The following is a 21,906-nucleotide window of genomic DNA, read 5'->3' as shown; positions in this document are numbered from 1 at the left end:
GGGTGTACGCAGTGGGGTAGCAAAAATGGAGCTCCACCCCAGAGGACCCAATTTGCATTGAAAGATGTTGAAAGAAAATGCAGGGTGTCCTGCATAAGCTATGCCCACAGTGAGGTAGTAAATGGGCTACCAAAATTTTCACTACCACACTGTGGGCGTGGCTTATGCATTTTCTTTCAACATCTTTCAGTGCAAATTGGGTGCTCTGGGATGGAGCTCCATTTTCGCTACCCCACTGCGTTCCCCCATGTCCAGGCAGTAGCCCACCCATGATTATCTACTATATAGTGTATGTACCCACATGCACGCACAGCTCTTCTAAAATTATACACATTCAACCTCATTTATTGTGATAGGAAAAACATACCCAGAGCCCAGAAGGGAAAAAAAGAAAAAAAATATCAAAATTTGGCTACCAGTACTGTGTTCCTGACCGTACCTGTACGAGCCCACCACTGGCATAGCCCAAAAAAGTTTGGGAACCACTGTCTTAGACTATCCACTGTTGACCTCTCCTGATTCCTAAGAGGTTAGTAAGGGGCTTTCCGTCCAGTGATAGGCTACCAAAATGTTTACTACCACACTGTGGGCGTGGCTTATGCATTTTGTTTCAACATCTTTCAGTGCAAATTGGGTGCTCTTGGGTGGAGCTCCAAATTTTGCTACCGGTACTGCGTTCCTGACTGTACCCGTAGGAGCCCATCACTGCTTCCATCCCTTGTCCTAACGTTTTTCTCTTACTATTATCATGCATATGAACACTGTTTTTTTAAAAAAATATTTATTTGTTTGTTTATTTATTTGGTTGGTTGGTTAGTTAGTCCAATACACAATAATACACAATGAAGGTAATAGAGGACACCTTTAAGGAAATAGAATTAGAGAAAGAATAGAAGAGAGAATATAGGATAAAATAATCGATGAGAGAATAGAAGAAAGATATAGGGATAGAAGAGAAGATATATGGGATATAGGAGAGACAATAAGACAGGGGACGGAAGGCACTCTAGTGCACTTATGCACGCCCCTTATATCTTTGTATACCTCCAACACGTACTTGACAAAAAAATACAATACTATATTTGTATAATAAACAAACAAACAAATAAAATTGTTTCGGCCCCTTATGTTTCCCCATCTCCTCAGAACGCGCCCTCAGTGGTGCGCCACGCTAGCCCGGCGCGCTCGAAAGTGGCGCAGCGCTTGCGCGCCTCCCCTTTATTTTTATTCTTGCCTTCAAAACCTCTTCCCACGTTACGCGCAAAACCTCCCCTGACGAAAAGAAAAGGGCGGCCTTAGGGCCCCTCTCAGGCCGGGCCGGGGGGAAACGTCAGCTTACAGTCCCCCTTTCGCCCTCCTTTTCCTCCTCCTCCCAAAGCCGGCCCAGGCCCGCCCGTGCTGCAGCGTCCTTCCCCGCCGCCGCTGCCGCCTCCTCCTCCTCCCGGCGAGGGTGGGAAGCGTCAGCTTTTGCGTGCTGGGCGCGCGCCGGCTTATTTCTCTGGCCGTGCCCCAAGTCGCCAGCGGGTCCTGCTTCAGGTTTCCCACCCAACCACCTTCCCCGCGCCGCTTTGCCTTGTCGGGGTGAAAGGCTGCTGCGGCTGCCTCAGTTTCCATTCCTTTTCTCCCTTTTTTTTGGTCACCCCCCCTCCCCTTCCCGAGGGCCGTCACTGGCGTTAGCTCCGCTTTCCCTCCGGCCCCGCTTGGTGCTTGAACCGCCGCCGAGGAGGAGAAGGAGGAGCGGGGAGCCAACATGGCGAAGACCGAGCAGGTCTTGATCCTGGAGCCGCAGCACGAGCTAAGATTCAAAGGTGAGGAAGGAAGGGAGGCGAGGTGGCCCTCCGCCTTTGGATGCGCCTCTCCCAAATCCTCCGTCCGGTTGGAATCCGCTTTGCGCGGCTTGGAGGCGCGCGCTCTGCCGCAGCTGCTCTTGCCTGGAAAGGCTCGACTCCAGCGGCAGCCATTTTCCGGGGGCCGCCGCGTCGGGCTCGCTGGGGCAAAACGCCCTTCTGGTTGGGGAGAGAGAGAGAGCAGGCCGAGCGCTGCCTTGGGTCGCCCGCCAGCAAAGGAGCGCCGGCGGGGTGGGAACGGCAGGAGGGACCCGGGGACCGCTCGGCGTCTTCGGGGCCTTTGGTGCTGCTTGGGACGGATAAGGAAAAGCGAAAAGCTTCCCGGAGCCAACCTGCCCGGCGTCCCCTGGAGATGGTGGGCGGAGGGGGGGGCACTTGGTGGCCGGTCTGCGCAAAGCTCCCCTCCTTCTTTCCAAGGGGAGCTTCCAGGCCTCGCTTAACGTGACCTGAAAGAAAGGTTGGGTCCCTCTTTGCGGAACGAGGGTGGGAGACGCTGCCGATGTCGCCTTTTTTTTTAAGGTCGAGAGGGGGGGGGGGGGGAAACCGACCAAAAGCGGATTGTGCAACAATTGTGTACATAATCATGTGTTGGCGAGCTACTGCCGGGGAGATTTTTTACTCCCAGGCTTGGTCCTTAAGTTTCCTATTGAACGTATTAAAGGATTTATTTATTCATTTGTAGGTATGTAGGTATGTATATGTGTGTGTGCGTAGGTATGTGTGTGTGTGCGTAGGTATGTGTGTGTGTAGGGGTGTGTGTGTGTGTGTGTAGGTATGTGTATATATAAGGGGCGTACATAAGTTCACTAGAGTGCCTTCTGTCCCCTGTCCTATAGTCTCTCCTATATCTCCTATATCTTCTCTACTATATCCTCTATAACCTTCAATGTGTATTATTATGTATTGGACAAAATAAATAAATAAATAAAATGAATGTGTGTGTGTGTGTGTGTGTGTATGTAGGTATGTGTGTCTAGGTATGTACAGTATATGTGTGTGTATATGTAGGCATGTGTGTGTGTAGGTATGCATATATGTGTGTGTGTATGTAACATTTATGCTGATAACAGATAGATAGATAGATAGATAGATAGATAGATAGATAGATAGATAGATAGATAGATAGATAGATAGATAGATAGATAGATGATAGATAGAATGAATGAATGCTGGTCTTTGTCAGAGTTGTTCTGTTACTCCTGCTGAATCAATTAGCTGGATTCTGATTAGGTTTCTGTGAAGGAAGAAAGTGTTCATTTTAGTTAAGAACCCTTTCAGATCGGTGTGGTTAAGAATCTCAGTGTTTTAGGTTTCTCCAAAAAAAGGGGTGGTGGTAGTGGAAATAGCTAGTCTTATGGCTGCCTAAACTGAATTTGTACACTATTTGTTGTGTTACTTTTGGATCCTTGGTGCAGTCATGTGCATTTTTACTCACAAGTTCTAACCACGGCAAGTAAAGTCAAATAGGGTGGGGTTGGAGGTGTGCCAGTGATTGTGGATTTGGCTGTGAGAAAAGGAGGTTTGGCTAAGAGATGAAGAGACAATTTTGTTGTGTTTTGCTAAATTTTAGTCATGCAGATGTCTAAAATTTTAAGCTATACCTACCTACCTTTTTAGCAGCTTAATAGAGTTGGAAGGGATCTTGCAGGTCATCTAGTCCAGTGTTTTTCAACCAGTGTGACATGGCACATTAGTGTGCCATGAGACATGGTCAGGTGTGCCATGGGGAAATTAAACATGGGTCCCCAAACTATGGCCTGCATGCCAGATATGGCCCACGGAGACCATTTATCCGGCCAGCCGCCCCAAACATAAACATTCCCCTCACAATCCCTTCAGCTATCAGGGACAGGAAGAGTGGAGGCACAGGGAACGCTCACTGACCAATCACCTTCTAGGATTCATCCCAACCACTAGCAATGAACCAATAGCAGGCCGCCTCTCATCCATACCCAGGAAGGTCCCCGCTCGGGCTGCCGTGGACTTGTCATCCCATGGTCCCGATTTTTAATCCTGGTCAGGACTGGAGGTAAATGTTGCCACCACTAGATTCATCCTCAGCCTCAGCTGGTTATGTCTATCCTGATGGTGTATATAGATTATTAACTATATGTATAATATGTACTGTGTTAGAGTGTCATTTTGTGTCATTTTGGTTGGTGGTGTGCCCCAGGATTTTGTAAATGTAAAAAATGTGCCGCGGCTCAAAAAAGGTTGAAAATCACTGATCTAGTCCAACCCTCTACCCAAGCAGGAGACACATCCCTCTAGGATCAAACTCACAACCCCCAGATTGGGAGGCAAGAGATCCACCCCTAGGTCACAGTAGATGCGTTAAGGTTAGGTCATGTGGTATACCTGGGCATGTAGCTCTGGATTTATTTACATTTCAAATTTCTGTAATTCTCTAATATATAACATACTGCAACTTTTATTTTCTTTCATTTGTGCTGGATGGAATAAAGATGTGATCTAATCCAGCTTTCTGTTCCAACAGCATTAAGCATGTGTCTTTGGTTAACCTACAAGCAGCATAACCAAGCTTTTGTATCCCCAAGCAATTATTAGTATAGCTTGAATCTTACTGTCTCAGATATCGAAGATAACTATTAGCCATTGTTAGCCTTATCCTCCATGGACTCCATAATGTTCTTACAAAGCTGTCCCGACTGGAGGCCTTGATTGCATCTAGTGGCTTTGAATTCCATAGTTCAATTAGTGCTTGTGTAACATAGTGTTTGTTTTATAAACTCCTCCCTTCGTAATTTGGTCCTTCTGGATCTCCCCACTCCCTTTATATTTACTATTTTTGCACAATTTTAAATAGTTCTATAATACCTCCTTTTATTTTTCCTTGAACTCACATACTCTTAATAATGTAATTTCTTTCCTTAGACAAGCTGGTCATTTTCTTGTCTTCTGTTTGCATACAAGAAAGCAAACACCCTTAGAATTGGAAGAGTCTTTCAGAGATAATCTCTTTCTATTGTGATTTGTTGTTAGTTATCCCTTCAGAAATGAAACATTAACCTCTGGTCCTACAGTGAGTAGAAAGAGCTGCTTGTAAAGTTTAAACTGTCTTCATTTATAATGAGTGCACCTAAAATATTTTTACTTGGCATATTGTTGCAGGTATTTTAATAACAAACTTTAGCTCTGTTTTAAGCTGCATATTTTTAGAACAAATAAATGTCAAATACTTATTCTTTAAACACATACTTGTAAATAGTACTTTGTTTTGGGTAGCTCCTTCATATGTGTGCTTATAATACTAGTTTAGCTCTGTTAGAAACAGAAACATAGAAGTCTGACGGCAGAAAAAGACCTCATGGTCCATCTAGTCTGCCCTTATACTATTTTCTGTATTTTATCTTAGGATGGATATACAGTAGCCCCTCACCTATCGCTGGTGTTACGTTCCAGACCTGGCCGCGATAGGTGAAATCCGCGATGGGGAATTTATCGACTGATAGTACTTATTTAAGTATTTATGTTGTAATTGTTTGGTAAGTTTTCATTGTTTTAAGTGTTTATAAACCATTGCCACACAGTATTTATTTTAGATACAGTATTTAAATACAGTATTTACAATTTTAGATATTTTTTTTTTTTGAAAAACCTGCCGATCGAGTTCAGCGGGCTGTTTAAATCTGCCGATCGACTTCCTCAGAAACCCGCGATGAAGTGAAGCCGCAGTAGGTGAAGCGCGGTATAGCGAGGGACTACTGTATGTTTATCCCAGGCATGTTTAAATTCAGTTACTGTGGATTTATCTACCACGTCTGCTGGAAGTTTGTTCCAAGGATATACTACTCTTTCAGTAAAATAATATTTTCTCATGTTGCTTTTGATCTTTCCCCCAACTAACTTCAGATTGTGTCCCCTTGTTCTTGTGTTCACTTTCCTATTAAAAACACTTCCCTCCTGGACCTTATTTTACCCTTTAACATATTTAAATGTTTCGATCATGTCCCCCCTTTTCCTTCTGTCCTCCAGACTATACAGATTGAGTTCATGAAGTCTTTCCTGATACGTTTTATGCTTAAGACCTTCCACCATTCTTGTAGCCCGTCTTTGGACCCGTTCAATTTTGTCAATATCTTTTTGTAGGTGTAGGTGTTATGGAGGGAGGTTTGTATTTAGCTAAATTGAATTGTGTAGTTTCAGTTATCATTTGATTTCTACAAACACCCACCTCACTTTTACATGAGTTAGCATATCTAACTGCTGTTAGGTATAATGGTAGTTAAAAATTCCTTAAAAAGAGGGATACTGCTGTTAAGCAATAATGGTAGTTAGAAAGTTGATACAGTGGAGAGGGTGGTGTTTCTTCATTCAAATTGTGTTTTATCAGATGGATAAATACACATCCCTATGCTCAGAAGAAATAGGTGAGATTCAAAACCAATACTGAAATTTTAGAATACCCCCAAACCATGGCCGCCTTCCAAATTCCAATTTATTAACGGAGCCATGTTGGTTACGAACTGTAGTCAACCCGATACTAACTTTTCCTACAGTTCTGCACCCAGGTTAAGGTTCGTCCCTCGTCCCCACACCCACAAGTTCATCACATGGACCGCTCTGGTTCTCTCAACGTCCATGATCCTCTCCTGTACTTCCGGTTGGTGCTGAACAAAGGATGACCATGAATCTCTGGAAAGAATTTGTTGTGGGTAGTATTTTTCCCTCTCGTGCAACCAAACCACGCCTCCCCAATTCCCAAAGTACTATTCTACTTGTGTCAGGCCATGAGATAACGGCCATTTGTATGAACTGCTATTGGGACTTGGTGTGATTGAGCAACATCTGATGAATTTCAGGCCTGTCATTCATTCATTCATTCATTCATTCATTTATTGGCTTTGTATGCCGCCCCTCTCCGTAGACTCGGGGCGGCTAACAACAATAATAAAAACAGCATGTAAATCCAATACTACAACAACTAAAAAACCCTTATTTTAAAACCAATCATACCTATAAACAAACATACCATGCATAAATTGTAAAGGCCTAGGGGGAAAGAGTATCTCAGTTCCCCCATGCCTGACGGCAGAGGTGGGTTTTAAGGAGCTTACGAAAGGCGAGGAGGGTGGGGGCAATTCTAACCTCCGGGGGGAGTTGGTTCCAGAGGGCCAGGGCTGCCACAGAGAAGGCTCTTCCCCTGGGCCCCGCCAAACGACATTGTTTAGTTGTCTGGACCCGGAGGAGGCCCACTTGAGCATTTCTAACTTGTATATATAAAATTAGTTATATTACTGTAGTTAATAGTGATAATTTAAAGTGTAAGTTAGGCTATTGTCTTCTCCCCACCCATTGTATATAATTTAAAGTGATTCTTTGCTCTGTGTCAGGAATCTCAGAACCATAGTTATAATACCATAAAGCCTATTTTCAAATGAGTTGCAGCACAAAGGCAGGAGAGCAAAGGTCAGGCTCCAGATTGTAAAGCATTTGTACAGTAAAGAACGCTATCAGGAGGTAGGGGCAAGTGACCACATAACTTTACAATCATGAGTTATCCTCCAGCAGAAAGCTTTAAACTGGAGGCTGCAATTACTCTGCCCTGATTCATCTGGTTCCTGTTAAGCCTGAACTGGCGGAAGGCCATGCAGATGTATTATGTTAACAACTTTAACTCAGCTGGTGCTTGGTAATCCTAACCAGGCAGGCTTATACAAAGACTCAGAATTACTGCTGAGTAGACCTTTTCCCCCAAAGTATCATCTTGCAAACAAACAGTTCATTGCGTTTCTGGCTTCTGATATTTGATCCAGTGGCAGAATAACCATGATAGTTGGACTTAATCAGTTAGAGCAGTGGTTCTCAATCTTTCTAATGTCGCGACCCCTTAATACACTTCGTCATGTTTTGATGACCCCCAGCACCAATTCTCCCAACAGAGCTTTAAGCTGATTGGCAGAAAGGTCAGAGGGACACCCCCACTGTAAACGCCTGATTGGTCAGATTGTAAAAATACATTCCAAGGCGCCAGAATAGATACTTTAGTTCCTAATACCACCGGAAATTTGTCTTTTCCCATGGTCTTAGGCATGTGAAACAGTCGTTCGATCAGAACCCCCCCCCCCCCGAAGGGGTTCCGACTTTCAGATTGAGAACCACTGAGTTAGAGAAAATATTGTTATTTTTATTATTTATTAAATTTATATGCCCCCCTCTCCGAAGACTCAGGGTGGCTTACAACATATAAAAATAGTATACATCGAGATATGATTAATTAAAATTAAGAATTACATTTAAAAAACTAAAAAAGCCTATTAGCATACACACGTATCCATTCAAACAAACCCACTATACATTCATTGGCCAGGGAATAGAATCAAATGACCTCTAGCTTAGCGGCATAAATGAGTCTTTAGACTCTTACGGAAGGCGGGGATGGTGGGGGCAACACGAATCTCTGGGGGGAGTGGATTCCAGAGGGCCGGGGTTCCCACAGAGAAGGCTCTTCCCCTGGGTCCCGCCAAGTGACATGGTTTAGTTGATGGGACCTGGAGAAGCCCGACTCTGTGTGACCTAACCGGTCGCTGGGGTTCATGCGGCAGGAGGCAGTCCCATAAGTAATCTGGTCCCATAGGGCTTTATAGGTCATAACCAACACTCGAATCTAATTTCTGGGCTTGTCCTGGGACCTGGTCCAAGTGGCACAGAAAGCTTATTTTGATCATGTAGTGGTCCTCCTCCTCATCTCACTCTTCTAGAGATGTCCTCACACAAGGACGCAACAAATGGCAGTTCAGGCAGTCAATGGCACATATTTCATACAAAGTACTATTGATAGAATTTAAAGTTTTGGATATCCGGGAGGAAGGGACAATTGTATGACATCCTTAGCTATGGGCAACTTAATCATAATTTACCCAATTTTATACATTGAGTATATACGCTGAGTTTATACCAGAAGTTAAATTAGGATGCATTTGGAAATTTTGTATTTTATTTCTGTTAGAAAATTACTCTGCTCAATTCTTTTACCTTTAAATTTTATAAATCGTTCAAATCATTAAATATTGAGAGTAAAAGTTCTGTTTTTCCTCAGTTGATATTAGTGTTTTGTCATAATTGAATGGACATTGTGCTACCTCTTCATTTTTATTTTGAACATATCTAAAGAAAACATTTTGGTTGTTTTTAATGTTCCCTAGTTTCACCTCATTCTGAACTTTGTCTTACCTGACACAGTTCTAGACTATTTGTGCATAGTTTCCTTGGTGACCTGGGACTCTTTCCATATCTATATTGGAGGTGTTCTTTTTTCATTTTTAAAAAAATATTTTATGTTTGGTATGTATGTGTTGTATGGTTTTAATAGCTGGGGTTTTATGTATCTTTTTCTTTTAATATTAGATTTGTTCACTATTATATTGATTTTTATTATTGTTGTGAGCAGCCCCGAGTCTTCGGAGAGGGGCGGCATACAAATCTAATAAATTATTATTATTATTAATTATTATTATTATTTTCAAATTAAAGCACTGTGATATGAGTTGCAGTTAAAAATAAAGTCTCTGTCCTCAGAACAACAACATACATATCTTAAAGGGTTAAATAAGGTTCAGGAGGGAAGTGTTTTTAATAGGAAAGTGAACACAAGAACAAGGGGACACAATCTGAAGTTAGTTGGGGGAAAGATCAAAGGCAACATGAGAAAATATCATTTTACTGAAAGAGTAGTAGATCCTTGGAACAAACTTCCAGCAGACGTGGTTGGTAAATCCACAGTAACTGAATTTAAACATGCCTGGGATAAACATATATCCATTGTAAGATAAAATACAGGAAATAGTATAAGGGCAGACTAGATGGACCATGAGGTCTTTTTCTGCCGTCAGTCTTCTTTGTTTCTATACAGACATGATTTTACATATCATTCCCCTTTATAGTATCCTTCATTTTCAATTTACCATATAGAAACACATTATTGAAGATGTTCTTGCAGATTTAAATTGTTTAAAAGAGACATACTGTACTTAATAAAAGAGGTGGAAGTGTGTTCTATATAATAAATAACTAGATCTCTACAGAAATACAGAACAATAATGAAAAATATATTGAATGCAATGAATGGATTTGAACCCAATCAGAGGAAATATGTGAACTTTTTGCTGGTCAGTTAATTAAGATATATAGGAAACACACCACAATATTAATGGAGGATTTTACCTGACATCAACTGGGAGAGAAACTCTGCACCTAGTGGGAGAATCAAACAGATTCCTCACAAAGCTACCCTGTTTCCCCGATAGTAAGACACCCCCGATTGTAAGACGTATCGGGGGTTTCAGGGGGGTCGGCTAATATAAGCCGTACCCCGAAAGTAAGACATATGTCTTACTTTCGGGGAAACACGGGGGGTATTGCCGCCTCCCTCTCATCTAGCTGCGCGCCGCCTCCTGCCCACGTCCGCACCGTCCCCCTCTCCATACGTCGCCGCGCCGTCCCCTGCACTTGTCACTGCCGCCTCTGCAAATTTACTCGGGCACGTCCCTACTCCAAAGAAACCTCCCCCCCCCCCCGCCCGTCACAGAAGGTAAAATGCATATACACTAAAAAAAACACATTTTACACAGTTTTTTTTAGCTGTCAGTGCCCCTTTAACAATATAAGACATACCCCGAAAGTAAGACATAGTGGGGCTTTTGGGGATAAAAAGAAAGTAAGACACTGTCTTACTTTCGGGGAAACACGGTAGCAGACAACTTTGTCTCCCAAAAGATAGAAAAGGGAACTAGAAGGTCAGCCATACTGGACTTAATTCTCACTAACAGATTAAATGATAGAAAGGGTTGAAGTAATAGAAACCGGGTAGGGTGGGGCAAAGCATGCAGTATTGAAATTCGACATTATGTAAGCTCAAGCAAAGGAACCAAGTCAAATTAGAATCTTGCACTACAAGAAAACTGATGGAAACTTGAAAAGAGCTTGAGAAAGATTCCAGGGATAGAATCCCAAGGGGAGAAAAACAACCCAACAAACTTGGGAACTTTGAAAAGTAAGATTATAAAAACCCAGTCTACCACAATTGCAATAAAGGAGAAGATAAGAGATCTCAAAAGAAACCAGCATGGATGCACAAAGAACTCTGATGAACTGAAAGACAAAAAGGATAAAAATTGGAAAGTGGGGCACATTATCTAAGGCAGAATATCAACAAATAAACGAACCTGCAAAGATGAATTCAAGAAAGCTAAGGCTCAGAATTTGTGACAAAAGCCACACATAACAAAGCTGCTTTCAGCATATAAAAAAAGAAACAAGGAAAAAAGCCGAGGAAACAATTAGTCCATTAATGGGTGAAAAAGGCAAGAAAGTGGATTAGAAACAAGAAGAAAGCAGAATTGCTTAACTCATTTTTTGCGTTACACAAAAGGAAAAAAACACAATTCAAACTATTTAAAAAATGCTGTGAAATTCAGACTAAGAATGCCAAGTCAAAATAAGAGAATGGTAAGAGAACATACACCTATCCACTCTAAAAAAGTTCAAATCATCAGGACGAGATGGATTACACCCACGGTTCTGAAAGAATTGGTGTTTGTTCTGATGTCAGAAAAAAATAAACCATATCTTTCAAAAACTTTTTTAAAAAAAAAGGTAGGTAGCACCTTGGAGATTGCCCTTGGACATTTCTCCTTTGTGTATTTTAAATTATTTTAATTAATTCCCAGTTAAATTTGCAATAATATTTCAGAACCCCATTTTTAAAATTTTATTTTAAAGAAAATAGAGACACTGGCAACTTTTCTAAGAGAATCACAAGGAAGCATAATAAACCAGGAATAAGATCAGCTTGCTTTGCATTTTCTCTTCCTCTTTTTAACTGATCTGAGTTCCTTAAAAGCAAAAGAATAGGATGGACTAGATGGCAGCACCTAACCAGCCTACAGTGATCTTGAGGTGAGTCCTCTTATGAGACCACCAAGAAATCTGAGAACTGCAGATTAGAATGGCAAGTCAAAAATAAGTTGCAAAAGGTGAATAGCAAATCACACATATTTGCCAAAGAAGTAATACAGTGATCCCCCGATCATTGCGAGGGTTCCGTTCCAGGACCCCTAGCAATGATCGGGTTTTAGCGAAGTAGCGCTGCGGAAGTAAAAACACCATCTGCGCATGCGCAGATGGTGTTTTTACTTCCGCAGCGCTAGCGAGGAGCCGAAGATTGGGGGCCGCGCGGCTGTTTTAAAACGTCGCCGCCGGCATGGGGGGCTTGCCAGCACCCCCCGGACCCCCCAACCCGGGTTTGGGGGGCTGCTAGGAAGCCCCCCATGCCGGCGGCGACGTTTTAAAACAGCCGCGCGGCTTCCCAACTGAGTCCCGAAGACAAACGTCAAAGGCAAACTTCCGCGTTTGTCTTCGGGACCCATTGGGAAGCCGCGCGGCTGTTTTAAAACGTCGCCGCCGGCATGGGGGGCTTCCTAGCAGCCCCCCAAACCCGGGTTGGGGGTCCGGGGGGTGCTGGCAAGCCCCCCATGCCGGCGGCGACGTTTTAAAACAGCCGCGCGGCCCCCAATCTTCGGCTCCTCGCTAGCGGGCAGGCAGGCGGCGGACAAGCCGTTCGCTGGCGCCGCTCGCTCGCGCTTCCCAGCTGAGTCCTGAAGCCAATTCGCTTCAGGACTCAGCTGGGAAGCGGCGAGAATGAACGGCGTGGGCAGGCAGGCGGCGGACAAGCCGTTCGCTGGCGCCGCTTGCTCACGCTTCCCAGCTGAGTCCTGAAGCCAATTCGCTTCAGGACTCAGCTGGGAAGCGGCGAGAATGAACGGCGTGGGTGGGCGAAGGGCGGGCGAGCGGCAGCGAGGAGTTTGCGTGGGCGGTGGGGAAACTCCTCGCTGATGCCCGCCGCTCGCCCTCCCGCCAGCAAGAGGGGGAAGACCTAGGGAAGCCGCCCAGCAGCTGATCTGCCCGGCGCCATCTACGCATGCGTGCCCATAGAAAAAAGGGGCGCGCATGCGCAGTTGGTGTTTTTACTTCCGGGTTGCAAAATCGCCATATAGCCATTTCGCAATGATCGGGATCGCAATACCCGGGGGATCACTGTAGGTCCATATCCAGGTAGCAGCAGGAATCACGCTTGACAGAGGGAGGACTTTATTGAAACAGGGGAGATTTGGTAGGGAAGGTTTGCCTATTTGTCGATGACTCTACAGTGTGCAATAGGGTTGATATTCCTGGAGGCGTCTGTAATATGGCAAATGATTTAGCTTTACTAGATAAGTGGTCAAAGCAGTGGAAACTGCAGTTTAATGTTTCTAAATGTAAAATAATGCATTTGGGAAAAAGGAATCCTCAATCTGAGTATTGTATTGGCAGTTCTGTGTTAGCAAAAACTTCAGAAGAGAAGGATTTAGGGGTAGTAATTTGTGACAGTCTCAAAATGGGTGAACAGTGTGGTCAGGTGGTAGGGAAAGCAAGTAGAATGCTTGGCTGCATAGCTAGAGGCATAACAAGCAGGAAGAGGGAGATTGTGATCCTGCTGTATAGAGTGCTGGTGAGACCACATTTGGAATACTGTGTTCAGTTCTGGAGACCTCACCTGCAAAAAGATATTGACAAAATTGAACGGGTACAAAGCGGGCTACAAAAATGGTGGAACATCTTAAGCATAAAACCTTTCAGGAAAGACTTAATAAACTCAATCTGTATAGTCTGGAGAACAGAAGGGAAAGGGGGGACATGATCAAAACATTTAAATATGTTAAAGGGTTAAATAAGGTTCAGGAGGGAAGTGTTTTTAATAGGAATGTGAACACAAGAACAAGGGGGCACAATCTGAGGTTAGTTGGGGGAAAGATCAGAAGCAATGTGAGAAAATATTATTTTACTGAAAGAATAGTAGATGCTTGGAACAAACTTCCAGCAGACATGGTTGGTAAATCCACAGTAACTGAGTTTAAACATGCCTGGGATAAACATATATAACATCCTAAGATAAAATACAGGAAATAGTATAAGGGCAGACTAGATGAACCATGAGGTCTTTTTCTGCCGTCAATCTTCCATGTTTCTATGAGTAAAGAGTTTTCAGTTGCAGTATGCCAGGTAGTCGGTAAAGGGAGAGTTGTATCAATAAAGAATATAGAAGCTTTCTTTGAATCTGTTATAGGGTTCTTAACAGCCAGTTATAACACTCATCTGTAGCAGGGGGAAAATGACTTTAGATAGAAGATATTTAAAATTTAGTACAGTGGCTTCCTTCCTGTTAATTGCCACACGCAAACATTTAACGTAAATTGGCAGCATATAAAACAGTCCATGGGCATAATAGTCCATTTTGAAAAATGCTTGTAAAAGGATTAGTTAGCATCCGTCCTGCTTTATTGTGGCAGTAACTTACTCGGACATTAAATAGAAATAGTTTATGTTGGAAATATTAGGACATATATACACTGTACGTCCATCATGAAATTCTAGCTTTAGTGTGCAGTATAATCTTAAACAGAATATTAGAGAATAATCCACTCAGTAATCTTAGGTATGCGGTGGAAGTAGAAGGAAAAACTGTGTTCCTCATGGCTCAATCTTATTTATCGTATTTTTCAGAGTATAAGACGCACCATTTTCATCCCTAAAAGAGGGGCGGCATATAAGTCCAATAAATAAATAAATACAGTGATCCCCCGAGTTTCGCGATCTCGATCATTGCGAAACGCTATATTGCGATTTTTCCACCCGATGACGTCACTCCCTTCCTTTCTCATCTTTCTTTCTCTCTCTCTTTCTCTATCTTGCTTCTTCCTCTCTCACACTCTCTTCCTCCCTCTCTCATCTCTTTCTTTCCTTCTCTCTCTTTCTCTATCTCTCCCCCTCTTGCTCTCGAGCGGCAAGCGAGCAGCCGGGCGGGCGGGGCGAACGGGCAAGCGGCAAGCGAGCAGCCGGGCGGGCGGGCAAACGGGCAAGCGGCAAGCGAGCAGCCGGGCAGGCGGGCAAACGGGCAAGCGGCAAGCGAGCAGCCGGGCGGGCGAACGGGCAAGCGGCAAGCGAGCGGCCGGGCGAGCGGGTGACGGGCAAGCGGCAAGCGATCTTGGGGTTTCCCCTTTGCCTGGGCGGCGGGAAGACCCAGGGAAGGTTCCTTCGGCCGCCCAACAGCTGATCTGCTCCGCAGCGCGGTAGCAGCGAGGAGCCTGGGCAACGGGGAAACCCCATCTTCGGCTCCTCGCTGCTGCCGCGCTGCGGAGCAGATCAGCTGTTGGGCGGCCGAAGGGTCTTCCCCGCCGCCCACACGCAAACTCCACCATCTGCGCATGTGCGGCCATGGAAAAAGGGGCGCGCATGCGCAGATGGTGTTTTTACTTCCGCACCACTACATCCCGAAATATCGATTATCGCGAGGGGTCTTGGAACGGAACCCTCGCGATAATCGGGGGATCACTGTACTTTCAATGCAGCTTTTTTTCAAATCTTTTTCCCCCCAGCCCAAACCAGGTGCTAAAGATCTTCCCAGCTCTTATCTTGCAGGTTCTTTCATTGTTACTGTCTGTGAAGAATGTTTTCAAAGCCCTAAGTCTTTGCAGAGTTTTTTTCATTGCTCTAACTTGCTCCAAGTAAGTTTCTTTCCAGCCCTAACCAGGTGCTAATAATGTTCCCAGCAAGGTCTTTCATTGTTACCCTCTGTGAAGAACATTTTCCAAGCCCTAAGTTTTTGCAAATTTTTTTTTCATTGCTCTACTTGCTCGGAATTTTTCTTTCCAGCCCTAACCAGGTTCTAACAATGTTCCCAGCTCTTACTGGCTTGCAAGCTCTTTCATTGTTAGGCTCTCCAAATAAAGTTTTTTTAAAAACCCTAACCAGGGGATAAAATAATGTGCTGAAATTGACCAGACTAAGGATGCTAGCCAGATGAATATCTGGTAAGCAGATTCTTTTCACTATTTTCCTCCCCAAAAACTATGGTGTGTCTTATACTCTGAAAAATACGGTTAGTATTGATTTCTGACATGCAGCAATTGCAGCCCTTATCAGCCCTCTTCCTATGTTTTTAAGACAGAGCCTTCCAAAAAGGAATCAGAGAGGTAATAAACATAGATCTTGTGTTAAAAGTACAGTATTAGCTCATTTTCTTTCAGCACAAATGGATTCAAGCAGTTGCATCCAGAAATACCTCCCATTAGCTGTCAGTGAATAGGATCATGTATCATTTGGTACATTTGGAGGTGGTTTACATGTAATGTGTGAACCTATAGGATTTCCCCCCATAGTAAAGCCTATTCAAAAGCTTGGCTTACTTTACAGACATTCTAGTGGAATTCTCAAATGTGTTCTCCACAGAAAAATGCCTGTCATAAATAGTTTGTTTTTATCATGAACAAACTTAACAGTACTCAGCAATGTCTGTTTCGTTGCTACCTTCTTGGCAACAGCTACACTTACAGAATGCAGATTCCTACTCACAGAGATGATAGGTGTTTACCATGTGATCCGTGTCACCGTATCATGTAGAGGAAAATTACAGTTCTCAATATAGCTTAATTTCTTTTTTAAAAGAGGAGAGGGGATTCTCTGCAGTTTAAATCTGCTTTTAATCTTGTCAGCAGTCTCTGTTCCCTATCCCCATCCCAGAAGTCAAGGTGATGTTTCAGATACGGCTTGAGGCTTAACAGTTCTAATTTCGAGATATCACTTGTCACTGAAGCAACAAATTAAGTTTAAAAGGGCCTGCTGCTCTTGGGAGACTGAGTATCTCTTTCTATCCAGTTAGGTCTGTCAATTTCATAGAGGTTGGCAATTTTCTTGACTCCGTGAAGATAATTTAAGGTCCTGAAGAGTTAATATTTTTAACAACATTGTGAATCATAATACAGTGATACCTCGTCTTACGAACCCCTCTTCATACGAACTTTTCGTGATATGAACCCGGTGCTTAAAATTTTTTGCCTCTTCTTCCAAACTATTTTCACCTTACGAACCCGAGCCGCCGCCGCTGGGATGCCCCGCCTCCGGATTTCCGTTGCCATTCGAAGTGCTGGGATTCTCCTGAGGCTCCACTCACTGGGAAACCCCACCTCCGGACTTCTATTGCCAGCCAAAGCACTGGGATTCCTCTGAAGCTTCCCTCGCTGGGATTCAAAGCAGCACCGGCAAAAATGAAGTTCCCTTCAATTTTGCCAGCGCTGCTTTGAATTCCAGCGAGGGGAGCCTCAGGGGAATCCCAGTGCTTCAGCTGGCAACAGAAGTCCGGAGGCGGGGATTCCCAGTGGCGCAAGGCAAAAGGGGTGACTTTTGGGAAGGGGTTGCACGCATTTGCTTTTACATTGATTCCTATAAGGAAAATTGCTTCATCTTACGAACTTTTCATCTTATGAACCTGGTCACGGAGCGAATTAAGTTCGTAAGACGAGGTATCACTGTACAGTTAAAATCCATCCCTATCTTGAGGGTGATAGCCCTATATGTCATGGAACCAGATTACGTACGGGACCATCTTCTGCTTCATACATCCCAGTAGCCAGTCAGGGCCCATAGAGTCTGCCTTCTCCAGGTCCCATCAGCCAGACAGTGTTGCCTGGCGGGGCCTAGGTAAAGAGCCTTCTCTGTGGCTGCCCTGGCCCTTTGGAATGAGCTGCCCTCAGAGATTTGTACTTCCCCCACTCTCCCTGCCTTCCGCAAAGCTCTGAAGACCCACCTCTGCCGGCAGGCTTGGGGCCACTGAAACTTTGACATCTTGCCCTGCCCAGTGAATGAATGTTGGATGTGTGACGTGTGAACCTGTTTGTTTAGTTTTTCCAAATGAAAAATTTATTTTTCTCCAACATAGAATAAAAAACAATATATAAATGCAAACATTAAAACCATGCTTAGAGTAAAACATATACTGTATAATCTTTTTCTTTTTCTATTAATCATTCAATAAAGGCTTATTTACTTCCATTAAAAAAACATTCTATAGAACTTATATAATATCAGATAAAGAAAACCTCAAAAAAGAAAACAACAATCTGTTCCCCACCTTACTTTAAAAAATTACCTTGCATCAGTATAAACAATATCAAACTCTACATTATGCCCATCTTAAGTCAAACTTTCATTTCTACATTAGATTAATTAATCCAGTATCAATTTATCCTGAAATTACTAGAGGTTCTATATATATCTAAAATAAAACAAATGTACTTCTTATCATATATCACATAGACTATACAGTGGTACCTCGGTTCTCGAACGCCTTGGTTTTTGTACATTTCGGATACCGAACAAAATTTTCTGCAAACTTTTTCTTTCCCGGTGGCGGTGGCTTCCCTTCATCACGTGACGTTCCCGACGCTGCTGCTGCTCCTCGAAGGGAAGCCGCCACCATCGCCGCCTCCGGGAAAGAAAAAGTTGGTGCAGCTGCCTTTAGGTAACAAACTGAACCGCTGAGGAAAGGAGCCCCCCGAAGCTGCTGGTATTGCAGCCAGCCCTACCCTTCCTGCAGCTTGGAGCAGTTAGACGGTAGAGACTGGGAGGCTGTTAAGAGGGCGGCCAGGAGGGGCGTGTCGGATCCTGACTCCCATTCCCTCTCACCCCGTCCCCTCAGATCTTTATCCCCTAGGAAATAGAGGAATAGATTTAATTGGTTCCCAGCAAGTCAATGGGCTGGGAACCAATTAAATCCATTCCATTATTTCCTATGGGATAAATTAATTCGGTTCTCGACCAAATCGGTTCTCGACCACACTTCCGGAACGAATTATGGTCAAGAACCGAGGTACCACTCTATTAGAAAATTCTATATGTTTAAATTCTTATTATTTGTTTAGTTTTAACAGTGGGTTTTTTAGAATGCAATTTTATGTAGATTTCTAATATGCTGTAAGTTGCCTACGTCTCAGGAGAAATCAAATAAATAAATATTGATTAATTAATTAATTAATTCCAAAAAATGCTACCATCAGATTTGATCTGATGAGAATGGATACATAGCTCAAAAGTCTTTGCTATTCTTTTCCTGGGGTGGAGGGGAATAGTATTAAAAGTGGATTGTCACTGTCTGCAGGTTGTGGAAATCCGCGTGGGAATCTACGTGAGACCTCCCGACTCTAGAAAAATTATCAACTCATAAATAATAGTCATTTAACCTCTAGCCTGCTGCAATTTAAAAAAGGAACTTTGTTAAATTTTGTCATATTATTTTGAAAACGTAAGCAGTTTCTCAGAAACAAAAGTTCAGCGACATAGTGTTTATTTAAAGATTGCAATTACCAAGACCATTTAGTAGAAGTGTGAACAATGTCTGTGAGGCTTAATTGTGACACTTATTTATCAATTTGGTGCTTTTGGTATAACACCATCCTTTCAACTTGACAATTTGCAAAGAATGGAGTGGTCCACTTCTTAAAGATCGAAAACTACCGAAGTTATTAATAGAGTAATAGGGAAAAACTGAAAGAGAAGCTTAAAATGTTAGACTCTGTGCAGTCAGGCGGTAGGGGAAAGCAAGTAGGATGCTTGGCTGCATAGCTAGAGGTATAACAAGCAGGAAGAGGGAGATTATGATCCCACTATATAGAATGCTGGTGAGACCACATTTGGAATACTGTGTTCAGTTCTGGAGACCTCACCTACAAAAAGATATTGACAAAATTGAACGGGTCCAAAGACGGGCTACAAGAATGGTGGAAGGTCTTAAGCATAAAACGTATCAGGAAAGACTTAATGAACTCAATCTGTATAGTCTGGAGGACAGAAGGAAAAGGGGGGACATGATCGAAACATTTAAATATATTAAAGGGTTAAATAAGGTCCAGGAGGGAAGTGTTTTTAATAGGAAAGTGAACACAAGAACAAGGGGACACAATCTGAAGTTAGTTGGGGGAAAGATCAAAAGCAACATGAGAAAATATTATTTTACTGAAGAGTAGTAGATCCTTGGAACAAACTTCCAGCAGACGTGGTAGATAAATCCACAGTAACTGAATTTAAACATGCCTGGGATAAACATATATCCATCCTAAGATAAAATACAGAAAATAGTATAAGGGCAGACTAGATGGACCATGAGGTCTTTTTCTGCCGTCAGACTTCTATGTTTCTATGTTTCTAGATCTCTTAAATTAGATATCCATGCTTGGATTTGGCCTCCAGAAGGAGACACAATTAATAATAATAATAATAATAATTTATTAGATTTGTATGCCGCCCCTCTCCGAAGACTCGGGGCGGCTCACAACATAGCAATAATACAATAAATTACAAATCTAATAACAAAATTTAAAAGTCAATTAAAAAAACAGTAATATAACATAACCAGTGTCATAAAATCACCAACTACACAATCGTACACATTCAACCCAGTTCATCACACAACAGAGGTCAGAAAACACAACAAAGGGGGAAGGTAATCATCCCCATGCCTGGCGACAGAGGTGAGTCTTCAGGGTTTTACGGAAGGCGAGGAGGGTGGGGGCTGTTCGAATCTCTGGAGGGAGTTGATTCCAGAGGGCCGGGGCCACCACAGAGAAGGCTCTTCCCTTGGCCCCCGCCAACCGACATTGTTTAGTCGACGGGACCTGGAGAAGGCCAACTAATCTGCCACTGGGATTCATGCGGCAGAAGGTGGTCTTGTAGGTACTGTATTGTATTATGCCACAGACTTTTAAGAAAAGCAAGTGTATAAAATTTTCATCTCTTTAGGTTTTTTTATAATTTCTCAATCGTGCAACATTATACCAATGTAGCTATGGTCTGAATCCCCTCAGACAAAGAGGAAAACTTGTTCTATACATGAAGCAAAACGATTGTGGCTCAGTGTTCAGCCATGCCAATTTGGCCTGGATTAAATGAAATCTAGAACCTTTGGCTGTGGGCATGATAAATTTGGGTGGGCCTTTTGGGTTATTTACCTGTGTTGCTGCTTTCACCTGCCTGTCCCTCCCCGTCTTGCTAGCACACAAGAAAAAATGTACTTGCTGAGTGGTATTGGCCTATCAGGAAGCTGAATGCAGCCTGTGATTATTGTTTTTCTCTCACATCCATCAGTCTTCTCTTCAACTCTGAGCATATCTGACTATATTGCTATTCACAACCATATATTATTGCTGCTTTTCCCTTTGGTTCCCCTATCTGGTCTCTGTTGCTTCTTACTCTGTTCCCTTGGCATCCTGCATATTATGTTTCCCCCCAAATAAGACCCTGTATTATATATTTTTGGAACCCCTCAAATAAGTGCTTGGCCTTATTATCAGGGGATGTCTTATTTGGGGGGAAACGGTATTTCTCCATCTCTGTCTGGCTTTTCTGGGTGGTGGTTCCCCCACACCCGCATCAAAAATATGCCCTTTTCCATTCGGTATTATTATTATTATTATTATTATTATTATTATTATTATTATTATTATTTATTAGATTTGTATGCCGCCCCTCTCCAAAGACTCGGGGCGGCTCACAACAGTAATAAAAACAATATAGTAGTGGAACAAATCTAATATTAAAAAACATATAAAACCCTATCATTATTTAAAAAAAACCCCAAACAGCACATTCATACCAAACATAAAACAAAGTATAAAAAAGCCTGGGGGGAAAGGTGTCTCAACTCCCCCATGCCTGGCGGTATAAGTGAGTCTTGAGTAGTTTACGAAAGACAGGAAGGGTGGGGGCAGTTCTAATCTCCGGGGGGAGTTGGTTCCAGAGGGCTGAGGCCGCCACAGAGAAGGGCTCTTCCCCTGGGGCCCGCCAAACGACATTGTTTAGTCGACGGGACCCGGAGAAGGCCAACTCTGTGGGACCTTATCGGTCGCTGGGATTCGGGTGGTAGCAGGCGGTTCTGGAGGTACTCTGGTCAATGCATGTAAGGCTTTAAAGGTCATGACCAAAACTTGAATTGTGACCGGAAACTGATCGTCAGCCAATGCAAGCCACGGAGTGTTGAAGAAACGTGGGCGAATCTTGGAACCTATTGAGATTTCCCAGCCTATTTGTTTTTCTACCCCTTTGAAAGAAAAAATGTGACAAGATATTTATTCTGAAAATAATTCTTTAAAAGGTTAGTAAAAAAGTGAGCGGTGACACTAAGATCTTTCTAACTTGTTGTACTACTAAATAGTAAAATGGTGTTTCCCTCTTC

At 43.1% G+C, this 21,906-nt stretch overlaps 1 protein-coding gene across 2 annotated transcripts in view; it reads left to right on the top strand.

The window, feature by feature from the left end:
• The first annotated feature begins 1,183 nt into the window (after positions 1-1,183).
• VAPB (VAMP associated protein B and C) overlaps positions 1,184-21,906 on the top strand; it is a 95,433-nt gene continuing 74,710 nt past the window's right edge. Inside the window, exon 1 of one of the 2 annotated variants that reach the window (XM_070744552.1) lies at positions 1,184-1,808. In XM_070744552.1, the coding sequence (XP_070600653.1) occupies positions 1,751-1,808 (58 nt within the window). In that variant the 5' untranslated portion in view covers positions 1,184-1,750. The remainder of the gene's footprint in view (positions 1,809-21,906) is intronic. The other variant, XM_070744554.1, reaches the window with a different exon arrangement.

Source organism: Erythrolamprus reginae, chromosome 3 (genome assembly GCF_031021105.1).
Source record: "Erythrolamprus reginae isolate rEryReg1 chromosome 3, rEryReg1.hap1, whole genome shotgun sequence".
Taxonomy (NCBI): domain Eukaryota; kingdom Metazoa; phylum Chordata; class Lepidosauria; order Squamata; family Dipsadidae; genus Erythrolamprus; species Erythrolamprus reginae.
The sequence above is the reverse complement of the archived record's forward strand: the minus strand, read 5'-3'. Positions and strand labels throughout refer to the sequence as shown.